The sequence below is a fragment of the Heliconius melpomene genome, chromosome 11, assembly GCF_056956725.1.
Source record: "Heliconius melpomene rosina isolate 202511_hmr_F chromosome 11, ASM5695672v1, whole genome shotgun sequence".
NCBI lineage: Eukaryota > Metazoa > Arthropoda > Insecta > Lepidoptera > Nymphalidae > Heliconius > Heliconius melpomene.
Genome location: NC_140399.1, coordinates 5794084 through 5821052, shown reverse-complemented (window position 1 = coordinate 5821052; position 26969 = coordinate 5794084). Strand labels below are relative to the sequence as shown.

Sequence of the window (26969 nt, the reverse complement as noted above, 5' to 3'; positions counted from 1 at the left end):
CATCTATCAGTAAGTAAGTTATTTTACCAAAAAGGCTGTCTTTCTGGCAGGAATTTAAAAACAAATAATGATATTAATTATTAATAATTGAAATAAAGAAAGCAATCACATCTAAGAGGATAAAAATATTATTACTATAATAACAGCAATAGAATTTTTAACAAGGTTAAGCACAATAATTACTTGATTTGTCAATAGTTTTAATAGAACTATAGATTTATTGCAATATTCAATATTTTCTTAATATTTATGTTTAAGAATGTGAATATTTTTTTTTCCCGGCAACTTTATAATAAACAACATTATACTTTTTCTTTCACCGAATTACTAGCATTGTAGGATTATTAACGAAATTCATTCATTGAATAAAATTTAAATATAATGATTATTTAAGGTGTGAAAAACGAATCACAATTTAGGTGCTGTGCTGATGAGCTACGGTGGCCTCAAATATTAAACTTATATATTTAAAGTTTATTTAGAAAACCAGCGCCTTCTGGAAACCGAGCAGGCGCTTTGACCACTAAGCCATACATTCTCATCAAGCTACGTCGAAATTCTTATACGTTTGTTAAACCAAAAGGATACACCAAGATTCTTTTTTCATTTGTTCGGTTAAGATTATGGGATTCGGTTGAAGTCGGTTTTTTTTTTATAAAATACAATTTTGGTTTACAAAGGAAAAAATAATATAAATATAAGCCTTCAAGTTGAAATTACATTCTTAAAAAAAACTAACAACGAAAAATAAGTCCGAGCTTCACTATAAAGCAATAGCAAGCTATTAAAAAAATATCTTTATGCAACCTATTGTGAGGGTCAATGTGCATTAACAATGGTTATCTTCTTGCTAATTCAAGGATGTTAGGTGGAATTCATAATTTAATACACTATCTAGATGTTTACATCTAAACTATGATAGAGGAAAGGGGGGCTGAATGTGCCAATTTCAGTGGCGTAGCTAGGGTATTTGCTGCCCGGTGCGACTCGAGGGACTTGATGCCCCTTTCCTGTTGATGAGTTCTAAAAAAAAAAAAGGTAATCATCGACGAATGACTTCTAAAAAAAAAAACAAACTTATCGTCAACTTTAATCCCTCTTTTCTCTTGATGAGTTCTATAAAAAAACAAAGTGATCGTCGACTTTGATGCCCCTTTCCTTTTGATGCCCGGTGCGGCTTAAAGGACTTGATGCCCTTTAAAATGGTATAAAGTCTAAAAAAACAGAGAAAAAACACATTAATCGTCGACTTTGATGCCCTTTTCCTGTTGATGCCCGGTGCGACCGCACCGCTCGCACCCTCCTAGCTACGCCACTGGCCAATTTTGACAAGTCCTACGTAGACGGGACCCATAAGTAATTCTTCAATCAATAAAATAAAACCAGGAACCATTATACACTACGGGGCTTGTTTATTTTCCTTTTAGTTTTATGCAGTCGGTTTTTGTTTTTTTAAATATTTTTTTAGTTTGTTAATTGTATATTAGAAATTTATTAATATTGTATTTTTAAATGAACATTTAAATAAATCAGCGTGAACGTATCCCGCACACAGCAGGGTAGACAGAGGAAACCTAGTGTTAAGGCAGTCTGTTAACCATTTTCCGCCTAATTCTGGAGGCTTTATGTGCTGACGGAACTTCCCTATGCCTCGACACCAGAGTGAATAAATCAAAATATAAATTTAAATGAATATTTAATTTTCTCAAGCGGGGATCGAACCCACACACACTTTTATCCGGGCCTTAAGAGCAGTTCTACGTTCTACATATTTCAGAAACGTATCCAAAAACATCCTTGACATTGCCAATATGATAAATATCTAGGGCAGTAATCCGACGACCTGTACTGCTAACAAGTATACTATACACATATTATATTTTCGTAAGCGTAACGCTTAAAGAGATGCAAATAAATAATCGAAAGTTGTAACGACATACTGAGCGGTAATATCAAACCGTTATAAACGTGTTTTTAGGTCATACTTATTCTATTTATCTGTTGTGTTTAATTTTATATTGATATCTTTAACAATTGCAAAACAATTAAAAAATTCTAAAATTTGTCTAATAATCCACAAAAAATGTTTTCTTGGTTTTTGTTATAATCTATATATATAAAAGGACTTGTCAAAGAATATCCATACAAAGTTTCAACCCCTTATTGGCACCCCTAGGGGGTAAACTCTAAAAAACCGTAAAACACGTGTTCAATTTAATATTTTTAAGAGTGTGAATTTACAATTTTATAAAAATCGGTGTGGATTTAAAAAAAATCCATACAAACTTTGAACCCCTATTTTACCCCTTTAGGGTTAAAATTTTTCAAAATCCCTTCTTAGTGGATGTCCAGATTACGAAAGTAAACATCTGTCCAAATTCCACGTTTCTACGCACAGCGGTTACGACTGTGCGTGCGTCTTACCTCAGTCAGTGAGGACAAGTCCTTTTATATATGTAAAAGAAGTTAGTGATACTTCTTTCACATATGACATTGACGTCTCTTAAAAACTAAAGAGAAACAAACATTTAAAGCTATTGTTTCACCAGTTCGTATTAATTAAATATTAAATATTTAAATATATTTTTCTCTTTAGTTTTTAAGAGACGTCAATATCATATGTGAAAGAAGTATCACTAACTTCTTTTACATATATATATATAGATAGGTACAATAAAAAATTTAAGAGGGCGAAGTCGCGTTTGGATAGCTAGTTATTTATGTTGTGATGGTGTGAACGATATATGTGATGTCATGACTTCGACACTAATATAAAAGAGGATTTTCATCACGTTCCCTCTCAGCTTAGAGTCTTTTTAAAAATCTGAAGTACCTATCATCTCGACATAGCACAAGAGAGGCAGCCTAGTAGAGGAAAACACTTAATTATTGGCTCTTTACTTTAAATTGAAATTGTTAATTACTATTATTAATATGATTAGTCAATAATTAATATTTTTTTCTAGGAAACGTATAAAAATTTTAACAAAACGGGATATAGGGTATATATGGTACGTTTTCTAAAAAAAAATATAAATTAAGTGTTTTTCTTTCTTATGGCTTAGCGTGCACTGGTGACTTTTGTCACGGTGACAATAAATTTTTTGTCACTGACATGTCATCATACTTTTCGCCACTGCGCGCACTTGCAATGACAGTGACGAAATTTTTTACATTTGATAAAATGGATCTCGAAGAGATGGTTGTCTGTGCACTTATATTAAGAAATAGAAAAAAAAGCAAATGTAGAAAATATTGGCTTTCAACTTTTCATTTGTCTTAGAGCAATGGCCTCAACTCAATTTCGTCAATCAGTATTGTCATTGTCTATTTCATCTTCATGAAAACACACGTTTTGCCTTGGTGATGAACTTGACGCCATTCTTGAAATAAAAATTCGGTGCTGCAATGCAACACGCTGCTGTTTCATGATTATGCGAAAGACGACTAGTATGGAAACCGCAAGGGGGAGGTGACATTTAGTTGCTAATGCGCGCACGGGCATACAAATCTATGGACGCGGTGACAGTTGCGTCACCGGCGTGTTGCCGTCCTCCGCGGACAAAAAGTCACCCAATTGTCATGTATCCAAATGCGCGCACCTTCATTTAGTGTAATGTACACGGTGACAGTGACGCAACAGTCACGGTGACAAAAATCACTAGTGCGCGCTATACCTAAGTGAAGAATAACACTTTTAAATTATTAAAAATGAATAACTAATACTTTAAGAAGCTATTAATTTGTGATATACCAAAAGAAATGTTTTTGTATAATATATATCTCATTTTGATTAACCTAGAAAAACTCACTTTGTTACTTATTGATAAATTATTTTTTTAGCTTCACGCTATATACCAAATAGCAGAGTAGGCAGAGGGAATCTGGGAACCTAGTGTTAAGAAACACTATCCCCATTAAAACACTTCCCATTTCGCGCCGAATTCTGGAGGAATTACGTGTTAAGGGGTGGTGTATATACCCTTTATTGCATTTTATGATTCAAATTAATACCATAAAATTATTAAATTGTTGGCAAAGGTGGACTTATCTCTAATAGAGATTGCCTTTTGGCATTTATCTGGTATATTCTGGTATATTAAATATTTCATTTCTTCAAGTAGGCATTAAATCCAGAACCTGAAAAGTCGAAACACACATTGAAGAAAAGCCATATGCCTTCTATTTTCCCAATCTCTAATTATTGAACGTTTGCTAGAATATTTTGAAGGTGATTCAGTAGAAATACAAGTACCTACATAAATGCATCATACTCGATAATGACAAAAAGTAAAAGAAAAAGGTCGATATACGAGAAGGCGCCGGTGCGGGCGCCACCAGCCGGTTCCCATCGCTAACGGTCCAAGCCTTCCAAGTATAGCCAGCATTAGTTGCGATCGCTAAGTTATATTTAGCGCACACTGCATATCAACGAAAAGATTGCTTTTAAAAATTAAATGTCCAAGCTGACATATTTTGTTATAAGCTTCTAACGAGTAGAGCTATTCGATGCATTAATCCGGTTTAACGAATTTACTTATCTAAAATACATTAATAATATTCTTAAATAATATTTTTACTTGTAAGAAATCTGGCAAAGTAGAATGTATAAGAAAAAACCGGTCAAGTACGAGTCAAACTCGTCCGCCGAGAGTTCCGTTCAAAGGGAATTACAACTTATAGAAATTGGCAAACTTAAATTTGCACTCATTTATAACGAATATAAGAAATAGTAACAAATAAACATTGTCTAAGGTCATTGCGGAGCAGGGTCACAGTAGATTCGATTTTCTCTCCAGAGAAATTATTCTTATTTCCCTTACTGGCTGTTACAGCGACACCGAGTGGGGGAAGAGTTTACTCTGTCACTGAAAAATTGCAAGCACTGTATGTCTGGTTATGAGGATGCCGACAGCGGTAAGGGCATCCCCTGCGAGACTCCTCCAAACCTCGGCTTGGGGCCGTTGAGCGGACTGGAGTTATACTCCTTTGTGTGCATATACTTAAATACCGTACCAGAAAAAACTATACATATATATTATCTATGTATACTCTTTTTACCTACAAGTATTTATCTCAGTCAAACATATGTATGTCAACTGCGCCACTATGACGCAATAGTTCCGTATTAAATCAACTATAAAATGCAATGTTATGCTTAAATCGATAATAATATTGTAATATTTTGTCTTTTATTCTTCAATAAAAATAAATTTTATATTTCTTTCTTTTTTTCGATTCACGCTGTATCCCGTATATTGCGGGGTAGACAAAGAAACCTACATATACCAAATTTTTAAGACATTGTATAATACATGAAAAATAATTGTGCTAAGTTTAATGTCGAAACAAGATCAATAATTATTTTATTTAAAATGTTTATAAAATCCTCATACACTTCATATACCCACGAATATTTATTGCAATTACTACTTTATTATCTTTTTTTTTCAGCTTCCTGCATATACTGCATTCTTACCCGCACATTCTGTCTAATCTGCAAGCAAACGGAATTTAACGTTAAGACACTAATTTCTCCATTTTCCGCACTTTCCTCAGTTTCCTACCATAGCAAGAACAAACTTAACAGAAAAAATATTATAACTAATAAATTATCTTTTTCCTTAATTGTATAAAGGTAAAGATTAAATGGAATATTGATTAATATTGAATTTGACATTGAGTTAGCTGTATAACATTACAAACCCGAAATGCGAATTATAAGATCATTCTGTTGTCCGTCTATCCGTCTGCCCGTCTGTCCAGTACTTCCAGAATGAACTTCCAAATACTTAAGTTAAGCAATTTCAGGAAAAGCTCGAGACCTCCAATTTTTGTACGGGACGATCGGTGGGTGAGCCCGAATAGCGATTGACCGGTTTTTTTATCTTCACTACCCTCTCAATTTTAGTGCAGTTGACTGAGAAAATCTTACTTTGTATATTGTTTAAAGAAAATATGATAATTGGACAGACAGAAAAAAACTTCGTTAAAATGGAGATTTTCCAATTATTAAATATAATAGTTATTATACTATAGATAAGTATGTATGTGTAACTATAAATATCGATTTAAACCTGGTAGCCTTGAGTGTATTATAAATTATAATTAAATCGTGGGCAAATAGTATTTTTTATCTATTTATACATATAAATCGTAATAAATTAAATCAGCTTCACGCTGTATCCCGCACACAGCAGAGTAGGCAGAGGGAACCTAGTGTTAAGACACTCCATTCCCTACTTTCTGCCGAATTCTGGAGTCTTTGCGTGTTGAGGGGCAGAACTCAACACCAGAGTGAAGAAATGGAAATATAAACGTAAATAAATATTTCACTTCCTCGAGTGGGGATCGAACCCGCAACCGTCGCGTTACATTTACACCGACGACGGAGTCAACACCTAGCCTAGTTATACATTCAATGTTTTATTTTCATCAGCCTGTCAAGCGTTGCAATAATCAAATTAAATAACTGAATCTTAAAATTAATTAAATAAATCCGATAATACCTTGTTTTATATTTTTAAGGTAATTTAATTGACCTTCATTTCATACCTAAGGTAAAGCTGCACGATGTGGCAACACCAGTTTTAAACATCAATATTTCTTTACAATTTTTTGTTAATCCACTTGTACTTAGACATTATAACATAACAAAAGCACTTCGTGAACAAAATTATAAGCTTGAAGCAAAAAATAAATGATATATGTAACCTAGTCTATTATTTAAACGTGTAAAATGCGCTAACGTCATAACTCTTGGAATTTAAGCACGACTAGATACTTATATATGTATACATATTTACGTATATATTTAAGTGACACACGGAAAAATATGTTTTCTTATTAATTAATACTATATGTTTATAAAGTAGACAAATACATAGTGAAAATTCAACCCTAAAATATTGAATATATGAAATAACTTCAGCCCAATAGTGTTGTAGTAGAAAAAAAGAGAAGAAGAGAGAGAAAGAGAAAAATTTACAGGTTCACAAATATAATACGTGAATACAGATTTCAATTTAATATTAAAATATTATCTATCAATCGATATAAAATGTGGTTAATAAACAACAATTAATTAATCGAATTTGACATTTAATTCAATTCGTCATAATTCATTAGTGGTGGTATGAGATAAGCATAAAATCGATAGTAGGTAAAAGAAAAATAATTTTGAATGGGCGGTGGTCATTTTTAATCGGTACATTGATAAAATAAATAATTATGTGTGTCCATTTCTTTAGCGTGCCCTATAACTAAACGTCTGGACAGTTTTTGATAACCAATTTCATGAATGCAATTCAATGTGAATATGCCTTATAAAAGTTAACAAAGTTAAGTTTGCGGACCAATACACACATTTTGTATGAAATGAACTTAATTTCGGAGTAATACGTGTACGAGATCTCGAGATAAATGATCTAAACAGATGGACAACACAATTATCCTATAAGGGACCCACTTTTTCTTTTTGAAGTACGAAACCCTAAAAATAGCAAAATGACTATAGATCTACAAAACTTATGTAATTATGACAAAACTTACGTTAACGTTTTATTAATAAAATTTTATTAACTATAAATTAATTCCTAGAACACTAATACACATTGCAATTATGTTAATCAATTACAAGTAAAAATAAGAAAAATAATCGTGCACGCGTTAAGCGTTTACATATTTAAGAAAACACCATTATTTTCTTCTGATGATTAAGACTCCTAGTCACTAATGCAACCAACGATCAGATTATCTTGACAATTGAGGACAAAATTAATCAAATAAACATCCGTTATTTGTATTGAGAGTGAATGAATATAACATTCGGGGCCTCGGTTTTTTCCAGTTCAAAGATATCGACACACATATTATATATCTATATATATAAAAGGACTTGTCCTCACTGACTGAGGTAAGACGCACGCACAGCCGTAACCGCTGATGATAGAAACGTGAAATTTGGACAAATGTTTACTTTTGTAATCTGGACATCCACTAAGAAGGGATTTTGAAAAATTTTAACCCTAAAGGGGTAAAATGGGGGCTCAAAGTTTGTATGGAAAAAAAATTAAATCGGCATCGATTCTTATAAAATTTGAAATTTAGATTTTTAAAAGTATTTAATTGAATACGTGTTTCATAGTTTTCTAGAATTCTTCCCCTAAGAGTGCAAATAAGGGGTTGAAAGTTTGTATGTAAAAATTCTTAAATCGCCACAGATTTTTAAAAAAAATGATATTTAGACTCTTAACAATATTTAATTGAACACGTGTTTCATGGTTTTCTAGAATTCACTCCCTAAGGGTGCAAATAAGGGGTTGAAAGTTTGTATGGAAAAATCTTTATATCGCCATCGATTTTTATAAAATTTGATATTTAGACTCTTAAAAATATTTAATTGAACATGTGTTTCATGGTTTTCTAGAATTCACCCCCTAAGGGTGCAAGTAAGGGGTTGAAAGTTTGTATGGAAAAATTCTTAAATCGCCACCGATTTTTATAAAATTTGATATTTAGACTTTTAAAAATATTTAATTGAACATGTGCTTCATGGTTTTCTGGAATTCACCCCCTAAAGGTGCAAATAAGGGGTTGAAAGTTTGTATGGAAAAATCTTTAAATCGCCACCGATTTTTATAAAATTTGAAATTTAGACTCTTAAAAATATTTCATCGAATACATGTTTCATGGGTTATTAGAATTCACCCCTAAATACGCAAGCGAAGCCGCGCGCGTCCGCTAGTGGTATATACTTCGAAGTCTTCCAACACTTGTTTATACAGTAATTCAATTGAGATTAAATACAATTGCTTGTATATAAAATTATTTTTTTATATATAGTTATATATAATAAGGTATATAGACGTATTATCGCCTACGTCAATATGTTGTTATAAGTGCAAGGTCAAATACTTCGTGGAATATGTAGGTTTAAAGCCACATTTACAGGAAGAACGTTTTTATTGAAATAACTTATCGACTTTCTTATACTATAAACCTACTTTTTATAAAATTACAGTTGAAATAAATACAGTACACTACGTAATAAATAAATATACATAAAATATGCAAATCTTTTACTAAATACTATATATACGGTATATCGCAGTTGTTTCGTCATCGGTCGGGTTCTATCCGCCATTTTGACTAAGATCGACTTGTTGATACGAGTACGAGAGAACTGTTTCCAGATGTTGTCATTTAATTCTCGTTATTTCTTTGCTGAATCAACTATTATTATTTTTGTTAATTTTCTTATTTGGTTTTGTTTGTTTACATTTTATCTCAAGTCCATATGAATTGACGGTAGTTGCTGTTGAAGCCGACGACGTGGTGCATAGCCACAAGCGTGCGACTGATAACGGCGACGTTTGTGGGTTGTCCTTGCTCTGGTAACGAGGCAATGCTCGCAGTCCCGCCACTCAACCCTCAATACCTCAAGAGTTGGAAACGGAGTGAGATGTATTTAATATTTTCATTTCTTCACTCTAGTGTCGAGGCAAAATGCGGAGTTCTGCCACTGTCTTCAGAATTCTGCGGAGAGTGAGGATGGACCGCCCTAACACTAGGCTTCCTCTCCCTACCTTGCTACATGCGGGATACAGAGTGAATCTGAAAAAAATTAAGGCAACTAGCCTAGTTTATTTCCATATCACTATTATCTATAATCCAAAATTCATCAAAAAAGCTCATTTTAAAGATATAGGTTTATCTTTGTATATTATGTATTGCATCATAGTCAAGTAGACGGTTAATTTGTCTAATTAACTTGATATTAATATCAGATATTTTCTTTTATTTATCTTTTGAGGAACGGAACCCTAAAAATTAAGAATTCGGGAGTTATCCTTTTGATTATAAAATTTTTAATAGTGTTCGATATATTTTATTATATAAATGAAAGAAAAAAAATGGATTTCTTATCGGTAACATGAATTGTTGATAAGAATTTCAATTTTCTGAAAGGATAGTTTTAAAACAATTTAAGTAAACGCCAGTAATAAATATTAAAAAAAATACTTCTACCGAAAATGATTATTTTACATCAAATAATATCAATCACTATTTAATATTTAATTTATTATTAAGGTTATTTATATTTTTTAAAAGTTTAATAATATTATGAAGATATTCAATGGACTATTTATTATCGAAGTGGGTATTTTTAAAAAAAAGTTTAAAATAATAATTAATGAGTAGGGTTTACACCTTTGTAATCCAAGAAATAGAAAACGAAGGTAACACGTGTGGTTTCACTTTCACCCGTTTTCAAGAAAACTCTCGCCATCCCCCTCGTATGTCTTGATCTAGGAATATAACCATTTAAAATAATTTTGTGATATATAGCCATACTAAGCATCATCACGACCGCCTGGTCGTTGCGCAGCGGCACAAGGGTATGACTGTAACACGACGGTTGTGGGTTCGATCCCCACTCGAGGAAGTGAAATATTTATTTACGTTTATATTTTAATTTGTTCGCTCTGATGTCGAGGATAAGCGCGGCGTTCAGTTCCGCCACTCAACACGCAATGCCTCCAGAATTCGGCGGAAAATGGAGAACAGAGTGTCTTAACACGAGGTTCCCTCTGCCTACCCTGATTTGATTTGATTTCTTTAAAATATTATTATACAAATGTTAATGTGAGAAAATTGAATTACCAACGTACTAGCAACATGCATTGAATAGAAGTAATTGTGCATCCATTGTCACCATTCAATGACCCCAGTCGCCCGCAACAGTAACAACTGAATAACCCATTTGCAGAACGAAACTTAAAGCAAGTTTACATCTCGTCGTAAATTCAAGTCGTATTAGCAATTACCCTCTCCTAGTAACCTCCTCTCCTAATAATCATCAACAGTTTGTACAAAGAACGATTTTTCGTATAGAAAATATATTTTAACTAACGGATACGGACTTCTCCTGCTTATTTGCACCCTTATGAGTGAATTCTAAAAAAATGTGAAACACGTGTTCCATGAAATATTTTTAAGTCTATATTTCAAATTTTATAATAATCGGTTCCAATTTCAAGATTTTTCCATACAAACTTTCAAACCGTATTTCACCAGTTCAGAGTCCAAATTGCACGTTTCTATCATCAGCTGTTAGGGTTGTAACGTGCGTCTTACCTCAGTCAGTGGGAACATCTATTATATACACATATATAGTTGAGAGAGATAATGAGATAGAGATAGAATGATGACTGATGGTACTCGCGTTGTGTGTTCTATTCCTACTTGAAATTAAATATATTTTTATTTCATTCGCTCTACAACGCGACAAAGCGGGGCGCTGAGTTTTGTTTTGAAAGTTGGAAATGAAAGTATCTTAATAAGATCGGAGTGCCTTACCGCTAGGTTCCCAGGTTCCCTTTGCCTACCCTGCTATGTATGCGGAAAACGTAATAAAATATAATTATAAAGAATAGCTAGCAATGTCATTAAAACGATAGACAAGGAAAAAATATATAAACTTCAAAAGCTCACAGTGCTAATGAGGCTGTGATGAGCAAGTCATTGGTGAGGAAGACGTTGGCGCCGCCGTTCCAACGTCGTTGGTTCATATAAACGTGTTCACTGCGCGCGCGCACTCAGTGGAAGAAGGTTAGCGATCGGTCCGTGTCGTATAGTATAAGGCGCTTTGCGCACGCGCACCCTGGCCGTAGAGCCGACTTCGCGATTTAGATTTTTTGACAAAATATGATTTTTTAATTACATTTAATTTTAGTCCATAAAAAGTTGACGTGAATTCGTAATAAAAGACGTTACGTTTGAAATTGTTAAATAGACACTTAAACAGCCAAAATGGTGAGCGGAAATAAAAGTCCAAGCGATCCTATGAAAATACCTCCAAAAAATCGTGAGAAGAAAACAAATAATTATAAGCGAGCGAATTTTTTCTCAAAAGCATGGTTTGTATGGATGATGCCCACGTTTTGGCGTGGATTCAAGAGGGACCTCTACGACAGCGATCTAACGAAGCCCAAAGACAACCACCTCTCTGACAAACTTGGTGATCGACTAGAAAAGTGAGTAAATTTATTATTAATTTACATAAAACGTTGTAAGTACCTTGCACGCACAACAAAAAAGTTGTACTTGAAATATTCTTCGAAGAACTTGATTCTTTGTTAGTATGTACGCTATGTTTATGCAATAATAAATTCAATTTACAGCTGTTGACCTTATCTGCATAAGGTCGTATGCGAAAACAAATTCTATATGTCTCAAATATTTAAACAAATATCGTTGAAAACTGTTTAATAATGTATAGGTAAATTAAAATAATGTTAGCTGTAGAATTTTGTAGAACTACCTTAAAATGCATTCTAATTAAATATTGATAATTACAATTAGTATCTACTATATAACATATATAAATGATTAATAAATTGACAAAAAAGTATTATTTTGTTTCTTTTCATATATTTCATTGATTAATTTCCTCGAGTGGGAATTGAACTCACAACCGTCGCGTTCAACATTCAACAGTCACACGCCTGTGACGGCCTCAAAAGATAAATGAATTTGTTGTAATTATTAACTTTATTTTCCATTTTAAATAAGCTCAATAAAATTATTAATTGATTTCAAACAAAGTTAAACTGCGATGGCAAAAATTGTAACATATATTAAATGAGGGTAGAAATATTTCTGCTATATTTTATTTTATATAAAATAGGACCCACATCAGCCTTATCTAGATCTATTAGGAATTATTTATGATACATTGCTTAAGATAATTTGTTTATTTACTTCATTAAGAAGATACCTCCGTACCTAATACGCTTCATTATTTCGTATAATAATTTTATTACTTTGAACAATAATGTACCTACCTACATATAATTAATGATCTTTATACAATATTAAATATTAGTTTCCTACTATACGTAAATGAAGTGCGACGTAGAGTTACGTAATTCTATTCCACAAAATTCTAAACATTATACAAGTGAAGATGAAAAAAACTATTTTTTTTTTAGGTTATTTAAAAAAAAAGTCATCTTCAATAAAGTACAAAGAAATTTTCAAAAATACATTTCTATTATTATATTAATTGTAATATTGTTAAACCTTTGTCGAGGTTTACATAAAATACAAATGAAAATAAATGTAAATTAATAAAAAAAAAGTACATATTTTACAGAGTATAAATAATATTTAGTTCTCTGAAATACAGATGTTATATCAGTTATATAAACAGTAGTGACTTATGTGTTTTCCCGCTGTAAATTGTGTAATCAGAAAATTAGCATTCTACGACTAGTGCGACGTTAAAGAAGCAAACGATATCGATAAAGAATAAGTGATACATATTTTACATAACAATTTTATCTATCTTGATGACTTTAAAATTACAGGATATAGGTTTTTTCGTGAATTTACCAGTAAATATTATTGGTTTCGTTCTTTGTATTCGAATATCATTATGTCCTACTTATATAATATATAATTCTGATAGTAAAATGTTTTAATGTTTAATTTAAATGTTTAATTACAGTTATAAAAATATACGTAGGTATTATTTAAAATTTAAAGAAGTAAATTGTTAAAATATAGTGTCTATTAGTATTAAGCACTTATATAGTTTTATACAGTTATATTTAAATATACAAAAGCCATCTTTAAAGAAAACTGAATTGAATTATTTAAGTATTCCATTATATTTGTAATATTATAACTATACAGGCTTACATATTTTTCAATCTCCTTTTGTGTGGACTTTATGACCCCATTTTGTTTTTATTCCTAGTCGATGCGACGGTTGGGCATAAGATCCAAAAACAGTAGACATAAGGTTGCCAGTGATGTAACATGCAATAATTTATTTTAGTTACGCAACATACATTTTTAGGCAAAAAATTTTAATATTTATGTATAAACCAGCCTCCCTAGTTTCCTTTAGGGTCCTAGGGTTTCACATCACGAGCTCTAGACCTTTCATTTCCTAACATTATAGCTTTAGCTGAGCCGTTGTCTAACAACATAAATTAAAAATTTATCAAAAGTTTATCAAAATTTATACAAAAGCTATCATCACTTTTAGCAACTTTTCCTAAGGGCTTAAATTAACATCTCTTATAGATTAAAAAGCCTAGTGTGCCCAAGTCTACAAAATAAAATAGTCTTTATATTGCCGAAAAGATTCATCAAAATCGGCGCACTAGTTTTACGGCACTAATTTAATTTAAGCGACAAGAAGCTATCAACTATCATATTGTACTAATACACATACATTTCATGGCTATGAACTCCATTGTCTTCCAAGGCTATGTAAGACTAAAGCTAATACTTAAGATTAATTTGTAACGATTATCAGTAGATATTTTTCTTTTAAACAAAAGAGTAATTTTTTTTATTTTATTAAAAATCTTCACATTTTTCCCGCAAGAGTACTGCGTGAAGTTTCTTGTAAGGTATTCTATTCTACATTTTCATTTCTCTCTATATTTTTTTTTATTTAAATTAAACGTCATTTATACATTGCCAAAATGGGATAAGTAATTCATAGACTGAGTGGAGATCGAACTTAAAACCAACTTGCTTACTGTTAGGCGCTATTCCTGTCTACTGATTAAGATGGAATAAATATTTTAAAAAAATACACTAAAATAATTTGTCCTTTAAATATATGCATATAAAATAAGTGTCTATGATATATTACCTTAGGGAAGTAAATTTGTGGATATGTGGTTAACAGAAAAAAAATACTTTTAAGCCTCTGCGTTTTTGCAAGGATACCAAAAAAAATTAAAATGTACAAAATATTAACCGTTTGGCACCCAGGTGGTAATAGAACCTGGGCGAGAATTGAAATCGCTATAATAACGCAGTGATGGCGTTCCGATATGTTTACTTAAAAAAATATAGGATATATTGACTACAAAATAAATATAACTATAATTTTTTTATTAAATATATTCAATTTTAAACGATTCAAGAATCATATTAAACAAATATTATAAATTGGAAAATTTATACATATAATGAATTTTATATGACTTGTTTATGATGTCACCTAATTGTTTCATTAAGATAACCTCATGTAAACTAAGAAAAATTACATACACCTACCGTGTTAGAAAAGTTCAAAAATCATCAATATTCATTTACTAACAAAAATATGATAAAAACAACGTATCTGCAGATATTGCTAATACATACAGCCATTTGCGGTTAGCGTAAAATACACTTCTATTTATTTATAAATTACTTTTAAATTGCTTGAGTTTTAGGACAACATACTGTTACATTATATATCTACAACTATAACTTGTTATTGAGGCAGGGGCACAAACGCGACAGATCGTGGGTTCGATGCCCACTTGAGGAAGTAGATCGCTAAGTTGAGTTCTGCCACTCAACACGCAATGCCTATAGAATTCGGAGGAAAAGGGGGGAACGGAGTGTCTTAACACTAGGTTCCCTCTACCTACCATGCTGTGTGCGAAATACAGCTAAAAAAACTATAACTACTTAAGATTCATAATATAAATAGTTCTATATAATAATGAAATAACTAGGCGATGTAATGCATTTTTTAATTCCAATTCGTTTTTTATCTTATAGTGTACTTATTTGCATTGGTAATTTTACTGCCTTTTAATATATTCTATAACCTAAGAATCCTGTAGAACATTCTTTTTATAACATGCTAAGGACGTATACCCGTAAGAATCATGTTTTTTGATGTTTTTAACTCGTTTATTATTAGATAGCGGACTTAAATAGCATATGCAATAAACGAGAACTAGTTTAAGGTAGGTGTTTATCCACAGATGACATTTGGATTTAGTTGTTTCTTTTTAAACGTAACTGTACTAGAGGCCCAGGGCAACTGTAAAGCGACGAGTGTGAGTTCGATCCCCACTTATGGGGACCCACACACACAGGTATGAATTATTATCTATTTATTAATATTTTCATTGCTTCGCTCTGGTAAATTTCGTGAATAAACTCGAACAAAATGTCTTATCACTACATTCCCTCTGTATGATATAGTGTGAAACTAAAAAAATCTTTATTTGTGATACAATATAAAAATGTGGATAACGTGTTCATTATTTTTTTTGTTTGTAATTTTATTTTATTATAAAATAAAATTGACTGGCCCTGAGTGAACTACTGAGTGGTGATAAGTAGCAATTGTGAACAAAACTATTTTTTATTATTTTCGAAAAAATAGAATTTTTTAAATAGTTATAAATTTTGTCATCTTTACAAAATTTTTACTTATAAATTGTACTATAATCCTATAATTAGTTTCATTTAATTAGAATTATTGTGAATTTGTTCAACTCGTCGAATAAAAAAATATATGCTTTTAGCATAACAAAGAGGAGAAAATGCTATTTTCAATGGTTATTTAATTTCAAATAATTGTAAATTTTCCCTATCTTCAAGTACGTTTCCAATAACAAAAATAAATCTTAGAATAAATTAAACATGAGGTATTATTTAACATCTCAAGCCTAGAACATTCTAAGGCACAAGATGACTATGTAAACCGTAGCTAATTTTAATTTTTACATAGGCCTCTTTGTTTAACAGTTTCACACTATTAAAAAAAACACTGTATAGAAAATATAACCAGCCTAAATAGCTTATTCCGTATTACTAAGAAGTAAGTGTATCACAAAAAAAAATGGTGGTATTATTAATTTTGTTTTGTCATTACCACCAATTTAAGCCAACGTGTGAAATGACGCCATATAAGTAGACTAGCGGACGCGCGCAGCTTCGCTTGCTTATTTAGGGGTGAATTCTAGAAAACCATGAAACACATATTCAATTAAATATTTTTAAGAGTCTAAATTTCAAATTTTATTAAAAATCGGTGGCGATTTAAAGATTTTTCCATACAAACTTTCAATCCCTTACTTGCACTCTTATGGAAAGATTTCTAGAAAACCATGAAACACGTGTTCAATTAAATTCTTTTAACAGTCTGAATTTCAAATTTTATAAGAATCGGTGCCGATTTTTTTTTTCCATACTAACTTTTAACCCCTATTTAACCTCTTTAGGGTTAAATTTTTTCAAAATCCCTTCTTAGTGGATGCCCAGATTACGAAAGTAAACATCTGTCCAAATTTCATGATTCTACCATCAGTAGTTACGGCTGTGCGTGCGTCTTACCTCAGTCAGTGAGGACAAGTCCTTTTATATTATTCTGACTTACAGATTGACTGTTTTATTTCCTTTTTGCCGTTTCACGTACTATTGAAATGTTTATTTTATGTGTCATCTTTCAACAGTTTTTCTATAGTAAAAATGTATCAAGTTTCAATATTAAAATACTGTGAAATCTATATTTGCAAACTTTAAAATATGAGAATCACGTAAATAAATACTTCTGTACTCTTATCTGAATAAAACGTCAAGAGACAGTTAAGTCGAAAGGCACACATTTCTATTTAAATTAATAAGGTAGTTGATGTGTGTGCTAGAATTAAAACTTGTGCGTTATCGTCTAAGCCTTTATATATATTAGAATATTTCCACTAAATATAGGACCACATATATGTAATTTTATTGGCAAATAGTCTTTACAATGGTTTTTAAACCATATGCTTTAAACAAATAGAAAAATGTTGACATTTATAAATTTTTAGATTATGTTGTTAAAATTATTGTGACGCAAAAGGCACGTTATAACTGTCGTAGTAATATTTTATTTATTTATTATTATATATTTATTTTATTTATTCATGTAGTTTTAGATTATACTATACTTGTAGTCGAGTTGGCAACTTTAAAGAAGTCTTCAGAGTTGGTACATACTTATTTGTGTTTCAATAAAATTGTTTCCTTTAGTTTCCCTCTGCTTACATTTTATTAATTATTTTATATATTTTTTAAATAAAATTAAGTATGTATCCACTGAAGACTTGTCTGCCTTACAAGGTAATAACCCACACAATTACAGATTTTCCTTTAAAAACATTTTATATAATCTTGGAAACATTTTAAAACTTAAATAAAAGGATAAATAATAAATTAAACATCAATTGATTATTTTTCGTTCCGCATTTGGCGTAATAATCTCGCTTTTTTATTTAAAACATTTAAAAAGTCCGCTTTTGCCCCGGTGGTACTTGACGACATATTAATGTTTTAACTTACTTTATAGTCTAGGTGACAGCTTGAATACTAAAATATCATATAATTATGTTTATTTAAAATATTTATTCCGTGTCTGGTTATCTTAAATAAACTATTCTAATTCAACTCAAATAAGAACCGCAGTACAATTCTAGAAGCTTTGATTTACTTAAGTATCATCATTTTATTTATTGTATCTAATATGCCTTGACTTATTTAACTAACTAATTTAACTAAGTTAGTTAACAATATTATTTAATTATGTTTATTTGAAATATATTATTTATTCTGTTATTTGTTATCTTAAGTACACTATTCTAATTTAACTCGAATAAGTTCCGCTATACAATTCTATAGGTTTTGATTTACGACATCATTAATTTTATTTATTACATATGCCTATACCTTGGTAAAGTTTATTTTTTATTTTTTGGTAATTTTACAGTAAAAATTCTATTATTAACAAATTATTATTTACACATTAATAATATTGAGTAAGTATATAATTCAACCGCCGTCATGGCGCAGCGGTACAAGGGCGTGACTGCAACGTGACGGTTGTGGGTTCGATCCCCACTCGAGGAAGTGAAATATTTATTTACGTTTATATTTCCATTTCTTCGCTCTGGTGTCGGGGCAAAGCGCAGCGTTGAGTTCTGCCACTGAACACGTAACGCCTCGAGAATTCGGCAGAAAGTGGGGAACGGAGTATCTTAACACTAGGTTCCCTCTGCCTACCCTGCTGTGTGCGGGATACAGCGTAAAGCTGATTTTGATTGATTTTTTTTAAATATATAATTCAATAAATCACCAATGTGTTACACACAGTCGATAACACCAATGACTATTTCCACTATCAGTTTTCACCATTTAAAATAGTATAAACTAACATAAAAACATTTAAAACGAGTAACGCAATGGAACAGCTTCCTGTCTAATTTAGCCAAGTCTTGGTAATGGTGATTACATACCATCTCATTGAGTAATGTCCAGCGGTAAGATGAGAGCGGCACTTCGATAACTGTGAGTAACATTGGTACAGGATCCGGAAACTCATTAACCAATTCTAGATTGTACTTTGGACTCTGGAGGCCAGTCGTGGCGCAGGAGCAGAAGTCTGTGATTGTACGTGACTGGTTGTGGGTTCGATCCCCACTCGAGGAAATGAAATATTTAATATTTTCATTTCTTCGCTCTGGTGTGAAGCACAAAGTTTTCAGGATACGGTGGAAAATGATGAATGAATGAAGGAGTGTCTCAACACCAGGTTCCCTCTGCCTACCCTGCTGTGTGCGGGGTACGGCGTGAAGCTGATTTCTTTCATTCTATTTCACTTTGAACACGTTTCGGAGAATGCATCTCAAAAATGTGAAAAAACAAGTTCATTGCCATTCACGTAACTTTCTATTTGATAAGGGTTTATTGATCTGTTGAACAGCCACGTAGTGTCCCAAATTAAAATGTTAATTGTTACTGGTTAAAATATATTTTGGGCTATAATTATTTTTATCAGCTTACGATATTTCTAGGTTAACTCCGTTTATTTATTTTAATATTATAATTAAATATTTCTATACAGTTATATAAGAGGCCAGTCGTGGTGTAGTGGCATGAGTGTGTGTATGTGTGTGACTGGTTCTGGGTTCATTTGAGGAAATTGAATATTTGATTTTTTCGCATCGTTATGGAGGCAAAGTGCGGCGTTGGGTTCCGCCACTCAACACGCAATGCCTCTAGAATTCGGCAGAAACAGGAAACGGAATGTTTAACACTAGGTTCTCTCTGCCTACCCTGCAGTGTGCAAAATACAGCATGAAGTTGATATTAAGGATATATTAAATTCTTATATCTTTAATATCAACTGCATGCATGCAACTTCATAATTAGAATCTAAAACCATGTAACGCCAGCTTCAGCATACACACATGACCTTAGGTCACACTAAATTACCCTAACTTGATACCTATTCAAATTATTTCCTCATGATGGAGTGCAATTTCAGGTTTTGATAAACATTAATTAATTTCACATGCAGAGCTGGTTATGCAAAATATAGTATATATACATAATATACATATCTAATACAAAAAATTTAAATATTTTCTGTGTTAAATTTGTTTGCAATTTTGTAATAAATGTTGCAATTCAAGTCACATGCCTCGTCCTAATTCGATGTAACGAGGCGTTCTGGCCACTGTGCGTCACTCGTAAGTAGCTGAGATGATAATAAGATTATCCTTTCAATCCCTGGTTTTGATGAAATTTGCCCGGCGTTCAGCTCCGCCATCCAACACGCAATACCTCGAAAAATTTGCGAAAAGTGGGGGACGGAGTGCTTTAACACTCTGCCTACCCAGTATATGCAGAATTCCCGTGAAACTGATTTTTTATGTTTTATATTAAAAATTCTTATGTTAATAATATACCTTTGCTTAAAACTAAATAAATTACTTTAAAAAATTAAAGTAAAATTATACCGAATATGAGCTTAAATGAATGTGATACCAAGAGCTCTAAAGATTTACTGAAATTTACAAAGAGAAAAAAAAAACAAAGACGAGGAAACCAGACGAGGCGCTCCCAAATCATCAAGTGCAATCGTACCGAGTCTGTGTCACCAAGAATATCTACTGCATTTAAGAAGTCGAGGGAGATGTGACACAAAGGCCTAGAATCTGTGCGAATGGGAAGTACTAATCAAAGGGACGAGTCACTTGTTAACGCGTACATTATGTATACTTAACTTAGTCACCGCATGAAAAATTAGCTTCAAATATAAACATGAGGCCAGTCGTGGCGATAGGTCGTAGGTTCTATTCCCACTCGAGGGAATGAAAGATTTAATATTTTAATTCCTTCGCTCTGGTATCGAGGCAAAGCGCGGTGTTGAACTCCGCCACTCAACACATAACCCCTCCAGAATTCAACAGAAAATGGAAAACGGAGTGTTCCCTCTGCTCTCCTGTTGTGCGATACGGCGTGAAGCTGATTCTCTTTAAATATACACATAAAATATACAAAAAAAAACCAATTAAATTAAATTAATTAATTAAATAACACGTTATATATTTACTTATGTTAAATTATTACCACAAACTCATAAATCACATTCTTTTAAGTCATTATCATTAATATACAATCTGTTCGAAACGACCATTATTGATTAAATAAAATAAATATATGTGAACCGCGAAGTAATAAAAAAACCGGTCTGGACCAGCCGGCGCAGCCTCCACTCTCGTGTCATATTGTACTCTTATATGAGACGTAAAACAATTTAAAATAATATATTATAATTTTACACACCTTTAAAATTAGATGTTATTTAAATTGCCTAATATTTATTCATGATTAAGAGAATACTAACATAATATATTCTCTTAACATTTAATATGTTATCGAATATGCTTAGGAATAAGAAATAATAATAATAACGGCTGGATGCGAAGAGCCGAAGATCGAGCTCAGTGGCGTGCCATTGGAGAGGCCTATGTCCAGCAGTGGACGAGGACAGGCTGATGATGATGATGAAGAAATAATACTTATCTCCCATATCTGGTTGATGCTTCTCTCATATCTGGTGTACACGTCGTGGCATGGGGGCACAAGTGTGTGACTGTAAGCGCGACGGTTGTGGATTCGATTACAGAAGGATATTATTGTTTTAATCTTTATAGTCCTGTAGTTGTATTAAAAATTGTATAAATGTTTTAAAACGAAAAGAAACACCAAATATTTTTTTTAAATGGATTATAAAGAAAAAATACTGCAAAAATATATTCTGTTTTCGTAAAAAAATATTTACTTGTAAATACTTAAAGTTTCACGGAAAAAAATAACAATGGCGACAATCGGTACAGAACATCGTGAGTGTTCGAGAGGAAGTAGTGATATATCACAGCATTTATTCTATTATTGAGGAATTGAGGAATTTCACTTTAATTGAACAGTCTCGACAAGTCAACTGTTAAACTGAAATCGAAGCGATTTTGAGTCATAAAATTGCAATAACCGATATTATAGAAATTAATAATTAATAATTATTAATGATAATAATAGTTATTATTATTATTTTATATGAACATGATATTAGAAAAGATATTAGACCTGCCTTGTCCCACCGTGCGACGGGAGAGCATTTATTTTATTTTTAAATGTATTTTTTTTATAATAATTTATATTTAAAAATGTAAAATGTAATCCTCTTTGATAATAAAAGTATATGAAGTTTTTATTATAGATATATCAGGTACATATGTAGAAAGAGTATTTTTTATATTTTTTTTTATCTTAATTTATATTTGCAAATATAAATATTACCTATACAATAATAAAAATATATAAATAAAGAAAATATCATAAGAAATATTTACAAAATCACGCTGACACTTAATTCGCTTTATACCTTTTGTAAGATTACCTTGGAAGTTGGAACGAAATGGAAGTCATAAATGAAACAATGCAAAAGAAAATGTCTTCGTTTGCATCATCAGGAATGAGATTAAAACGAGCAAGCTTCCGCAGTCCCTATGTAACAATGAGAAGCCCTTCAGATAAATACTACTTAAGTTAGCTGGTCATCTCACTTGGAACTGACCTTCGCCATAAACGAGTCGTGTACCACATCCTTGTTTATATTATAAAATCGAATCGAATCAACTGGTTCTGCTATATGAGTGTCACGAGTAAACCTAAGGTTAATGAGATTTTAACTGCTTACGTAAATTTACAATTGATTTATTCGTTAAGTTCATTGATAAAATATTCGTTAAAATACCTATACCGTTAGTAAAGTATTTGGTCCCGTTTACCGTTGTCTTACTGGCAAGAATAGCAAATTTTTTAAGATGCTCCCCTCTAATTTATTGATTTCGTTGTCTTCTTCTTATTATAAAATAGATACTATAAAAATATTGCATTCCATAGATATTTTCTTTATTATTTTTAATAAAACAACTAAAAGTCACCTCCGAAATCTTGTTTAGATAGTTATACAAGGTCATAATAATATACAAATAGCAAATTGTACTAGATATGGGAGATAAGTGTTATTTCTTATTCCTAAACATATTCGATAATATATTTAGGAATAAGAAATAATATTTGGAGAGTGCCTGGGACTTACGACTCAAGTGTAGGCCCCTTAAACCTAGAGAGGAGGGAGAGAGAGATTAAATATACTGTATCAAATGTGTAAACGAAATTAGTATCTGCATTCCGAAAAATATAAATACATTACGTCTTTAAAGTAAACTCATCAAGACTAAATGACAAATAATGACGTTTTTCTGATAATAATGATGTAACATTAAGTAAGTGGCTTATAGAAATTCTAAGAAATCGTACCAATCCATAATGGATACGAAGAAAATTAACAGAACTTTATACAGTTTATTTCCATTTATATTAATATAACACACAATAAAACGAAAAAATAAATAGAACATATTAATTTGTTCTTTACGTTAAATTTAAATAAATAACTGCCAATTATAATAACATAATCAAAAATAATTAGATGGATTGTGTAAAACATGGCGTCGGAGCAAAACAGGGACAAGGCAAAGAAACGCTTCACGTGACGCTTTAGTACTTAGTACTAGTTATTTTCCGAAGTAATATTATATTTAAGACTAGCCACCAGCTCGGGGCTTTGCTCGCGGGTTGGACCTCACAATTATTTTCTTACTGATCTGAAATTCCTTTAAATCTGGTTAGTCCTTTTTTGATATATGCGTGCACAAACGTACACACATACTATTTAAAAAAAAAATTTTAGGTTTTATTACTGATATATGCCCGGAATAATTTCTCATATATTTTCCATGTACAGACAGCGACCCGTCTTTCAATCGTCAATTTTATTATATGAAAGTAGATACATATTATATGTGCCTTTAAAACCCTTAATAACCTAAATATATGCATTGTCACAGTAATTAAAAGTTTAACAAAATAAATATAGCAATAAAAACTCAAGCATGCAATAATTATTATAAAAACGTATCAAGTTTTATAAAGTTTGCACAATAGATTTCCGCATACAGTCAGAATCTCATTACAAATACTATAAAAATACTTGTAATGAATTCTTCGCAATGATTTCATACCCACTTAAAATAAAGCTTTTGTTCGTTCATCATCATCATATGAACCTATCGACGTCCACTGTTGGACATAGGCTTCCCCCAAGGCAAGAGGTGTCATACAATGAACAATACCTCCAGAATTTGGAAAGTGGAGAACGGAAGGGTCGTTATGAGAGAGTTTTTTACAAATAGGTCCTCAGGTTCCTTCTGCCTACCCTTTTATGTGCGAGATACAGCGTGAAACAAAAAAATGTATATACTTTCATCATCATCATCATCATCATCAACAGTCATCTTTTGTCCACTGTTGGACATAGGCCTTCCCCAATTCTCGCCACCACACTCGATCTTCAGCTTTTCGGTATATTCTTTATAATATATATTTTATTTCAAAAAATATATTGCAATAAATGTTACTCATACGAGTACTACAATGATATATTTATAATCAAATCAGTTTGATTACATTTCCAATATCCCCAGTGCAATTGAGGTAAGTGAGGAGAAGCGGCCCGAATGCACCACACATTTGTTATACAAATATATTATAAAAGCAGTGATACAGCCTTAATTTAATTATAAATCGTGACATGGCAGAATGCTAATGGCGGCAAATATATACGAATAATTTTTTTTATTTATCGAAGTTCTTTTATTTTTGCAAATTTTACATTTAAAAAACAAACTCTATGACTAGACTAATCACATATATTTTAGTACTTTATTTTTTTTGAAAACCGACTTTCTAAAATCTTTAAATTGTCTAACCCGCTACAATATACATAAATAAGAAAACAATTGAAAGGAATAACATAAGTCAACTTAAACTCATTATCTTGCTCTTCCTGACCTTACGTGTATTCTATACAATATTTCCATAGTAATGTTATTGAATCACGCAAGTTGCACTGAAATAAGTGGGTTAAACTAGCATTATTAATTTTATAGTAAAAATATATAAAAAATAAATTTTAAAAAATATAATAATACTGCCTATTATGAACGCTCAAATGCCATATGAGCATGGCCACACTGTTGTTTGACGTTCAGGGGCTATCCGCTTAACAGACGTGATGAGTGACTCGTTCTATGATGAAATAAATATATTTGTACAAGATCTTGCATATAAATTGAAATAATTAACTCTAGACATAGATAGTAAACGTTTTATTTTAGAATAATAATTTTATTTTAAAAAAAATTAAACCTGAAGTTTATAAAACAACATAAAATAAACAAAGCTTATTAAGGAGATACTGATACAATCGTCACGTGTCCGATTCTTACTCCTTTCTTCTGATCTAGTTAGTTAAAGCACAGCATTGATTTCTCCCACCAAATACACAGTGCCAAGAAATAAATGGAAACGTTCGTTCTCTACTTTTCCAAACGAATGAAACGATGTGAAAACCAATCGTTAAAGTTTACTCTGCTTACACATCTAAAAAAGAGAAGATAAAAAGAAAAAGTAAAGTGTTTTTTTTACATTGCTATTGGATACTATTGGATTCCCATTGAACAACAATTAATAAAATTTGGCAAGAATAACTTACAGTACAAATAAAGGAAAAAAACCGATAAATAGAAATTTATATCTTAGAAAAGTTTCTCACGACCTGCCTTACATCCTGCGTCCATTATTCACTTGCCTTAATCTTATACATACATATGTAAACTTATTATTATAACATATAAGCATTTTAATTTATTGATTATTTTAATATGCGTGTCGTATTTAATTAGCTGTAATAAAATATATATATTCAAAGCGATAAAAGCAACAAATTGTTATGCTAAAAAGATAAGAATCAAATAAATAAAAAGACGAGAACGTAAAATACAAATTTATTGAAATGTTCCAATACTTAACCTTATTTTATACGAAAAGGTTGTTCGAATACTTCAGGAAATGAGGTATTTTCATCTCTTCGCTCTGATATCAAGGAAAAGAAAAATTATAAAACTTTTGGCAAATCGTTAGACCGCACTCTGCCTGTTTCCACAGGATCCTTTCCTCTTTGAATTCAAATACTAATGTAGATACTTATTTAAGCAATTGTCATGTTAACTGACCTTGCTTCATTGTTGAAATTATTCACTCAGTATTGACAGGTCATACTCGTAGCAATCATATATTATTATGTTCTGATTTATTGACAATACCGGACGCTGCTCATCTGTGATATACCTTTAAATCACTATAGGTTTTTTTATCAGCTTCACGCCGTAGGCAGAGGGAAACCTGGTGTTAAGACATTCCGTTCCCCACCTTCGAGTGCCAGGACTCCACGCCTAGCTTTTGCTTTGGTGCTAGAGCGAAGAAATAAAAATATTCATAAATAATAATTCATTTTCCCCCAAGTGGGGAATCCCCACTCGGAGGAATGAAAGATTAAAGACGGCACTTACATGAAAAGATAATTTTTAAATAAAGCACAGAGTGAAAGCTTATCTGGTCAGTAAGTATAAAATTGATAACCGGTATTGTGTGTACATTCTTAAGGCTAGCCGTGGCATACTAATGTCACTACAAATTTTGTTACCTAAAGATGACAAGAAGTAGAAAGTAAATAGGAAATGCGATTATTTAAAATTCGAAAGGAAATGCGATTATTTAAAATATAAAAAATACTATTATATATAATAACTAGCGGCCCGCTCGCGGTTGCACCCGCGTGAACTATATTATTATTAATTTCTGTCTCCATGGTTACGTCCTAGTGACGTCTATGCAAAATTTGAGACTCCTAGCATTTAGTAACG

At 31.6% G+C, this 26969-nt stretch overlaps 1 protein-coding gene across 2 annotated transcripts in view; it reads left to right on the top strand.

Moving 5' to 3' along the window:
- The first annotated feature begins 11602 nt into the window (after positions 1-11602).
- Positions 11603-26969, top strand: part of LOC146534583 (ATP-binding cassette subfamily C member 4-like) — a 36152-nt gene continuing 20785 nt past the window's right edge. Inside the window, exon 1 of one of the 2 annotated variants that reach the window (XM_085192867.1) lies at positions 11603-12038. In XM_085192867.1, the coding sequence (XP_085048993.1) occupies positions 11815-12038 (224 nt within the window). In that variant the 5' untranslated portion in view covers positions 11603-11814. The remainder of the gene's footprint in view (positions 12039-26969) is intronic. The other variant, XM_085192868.1, reaches the window with a different exon arrangement.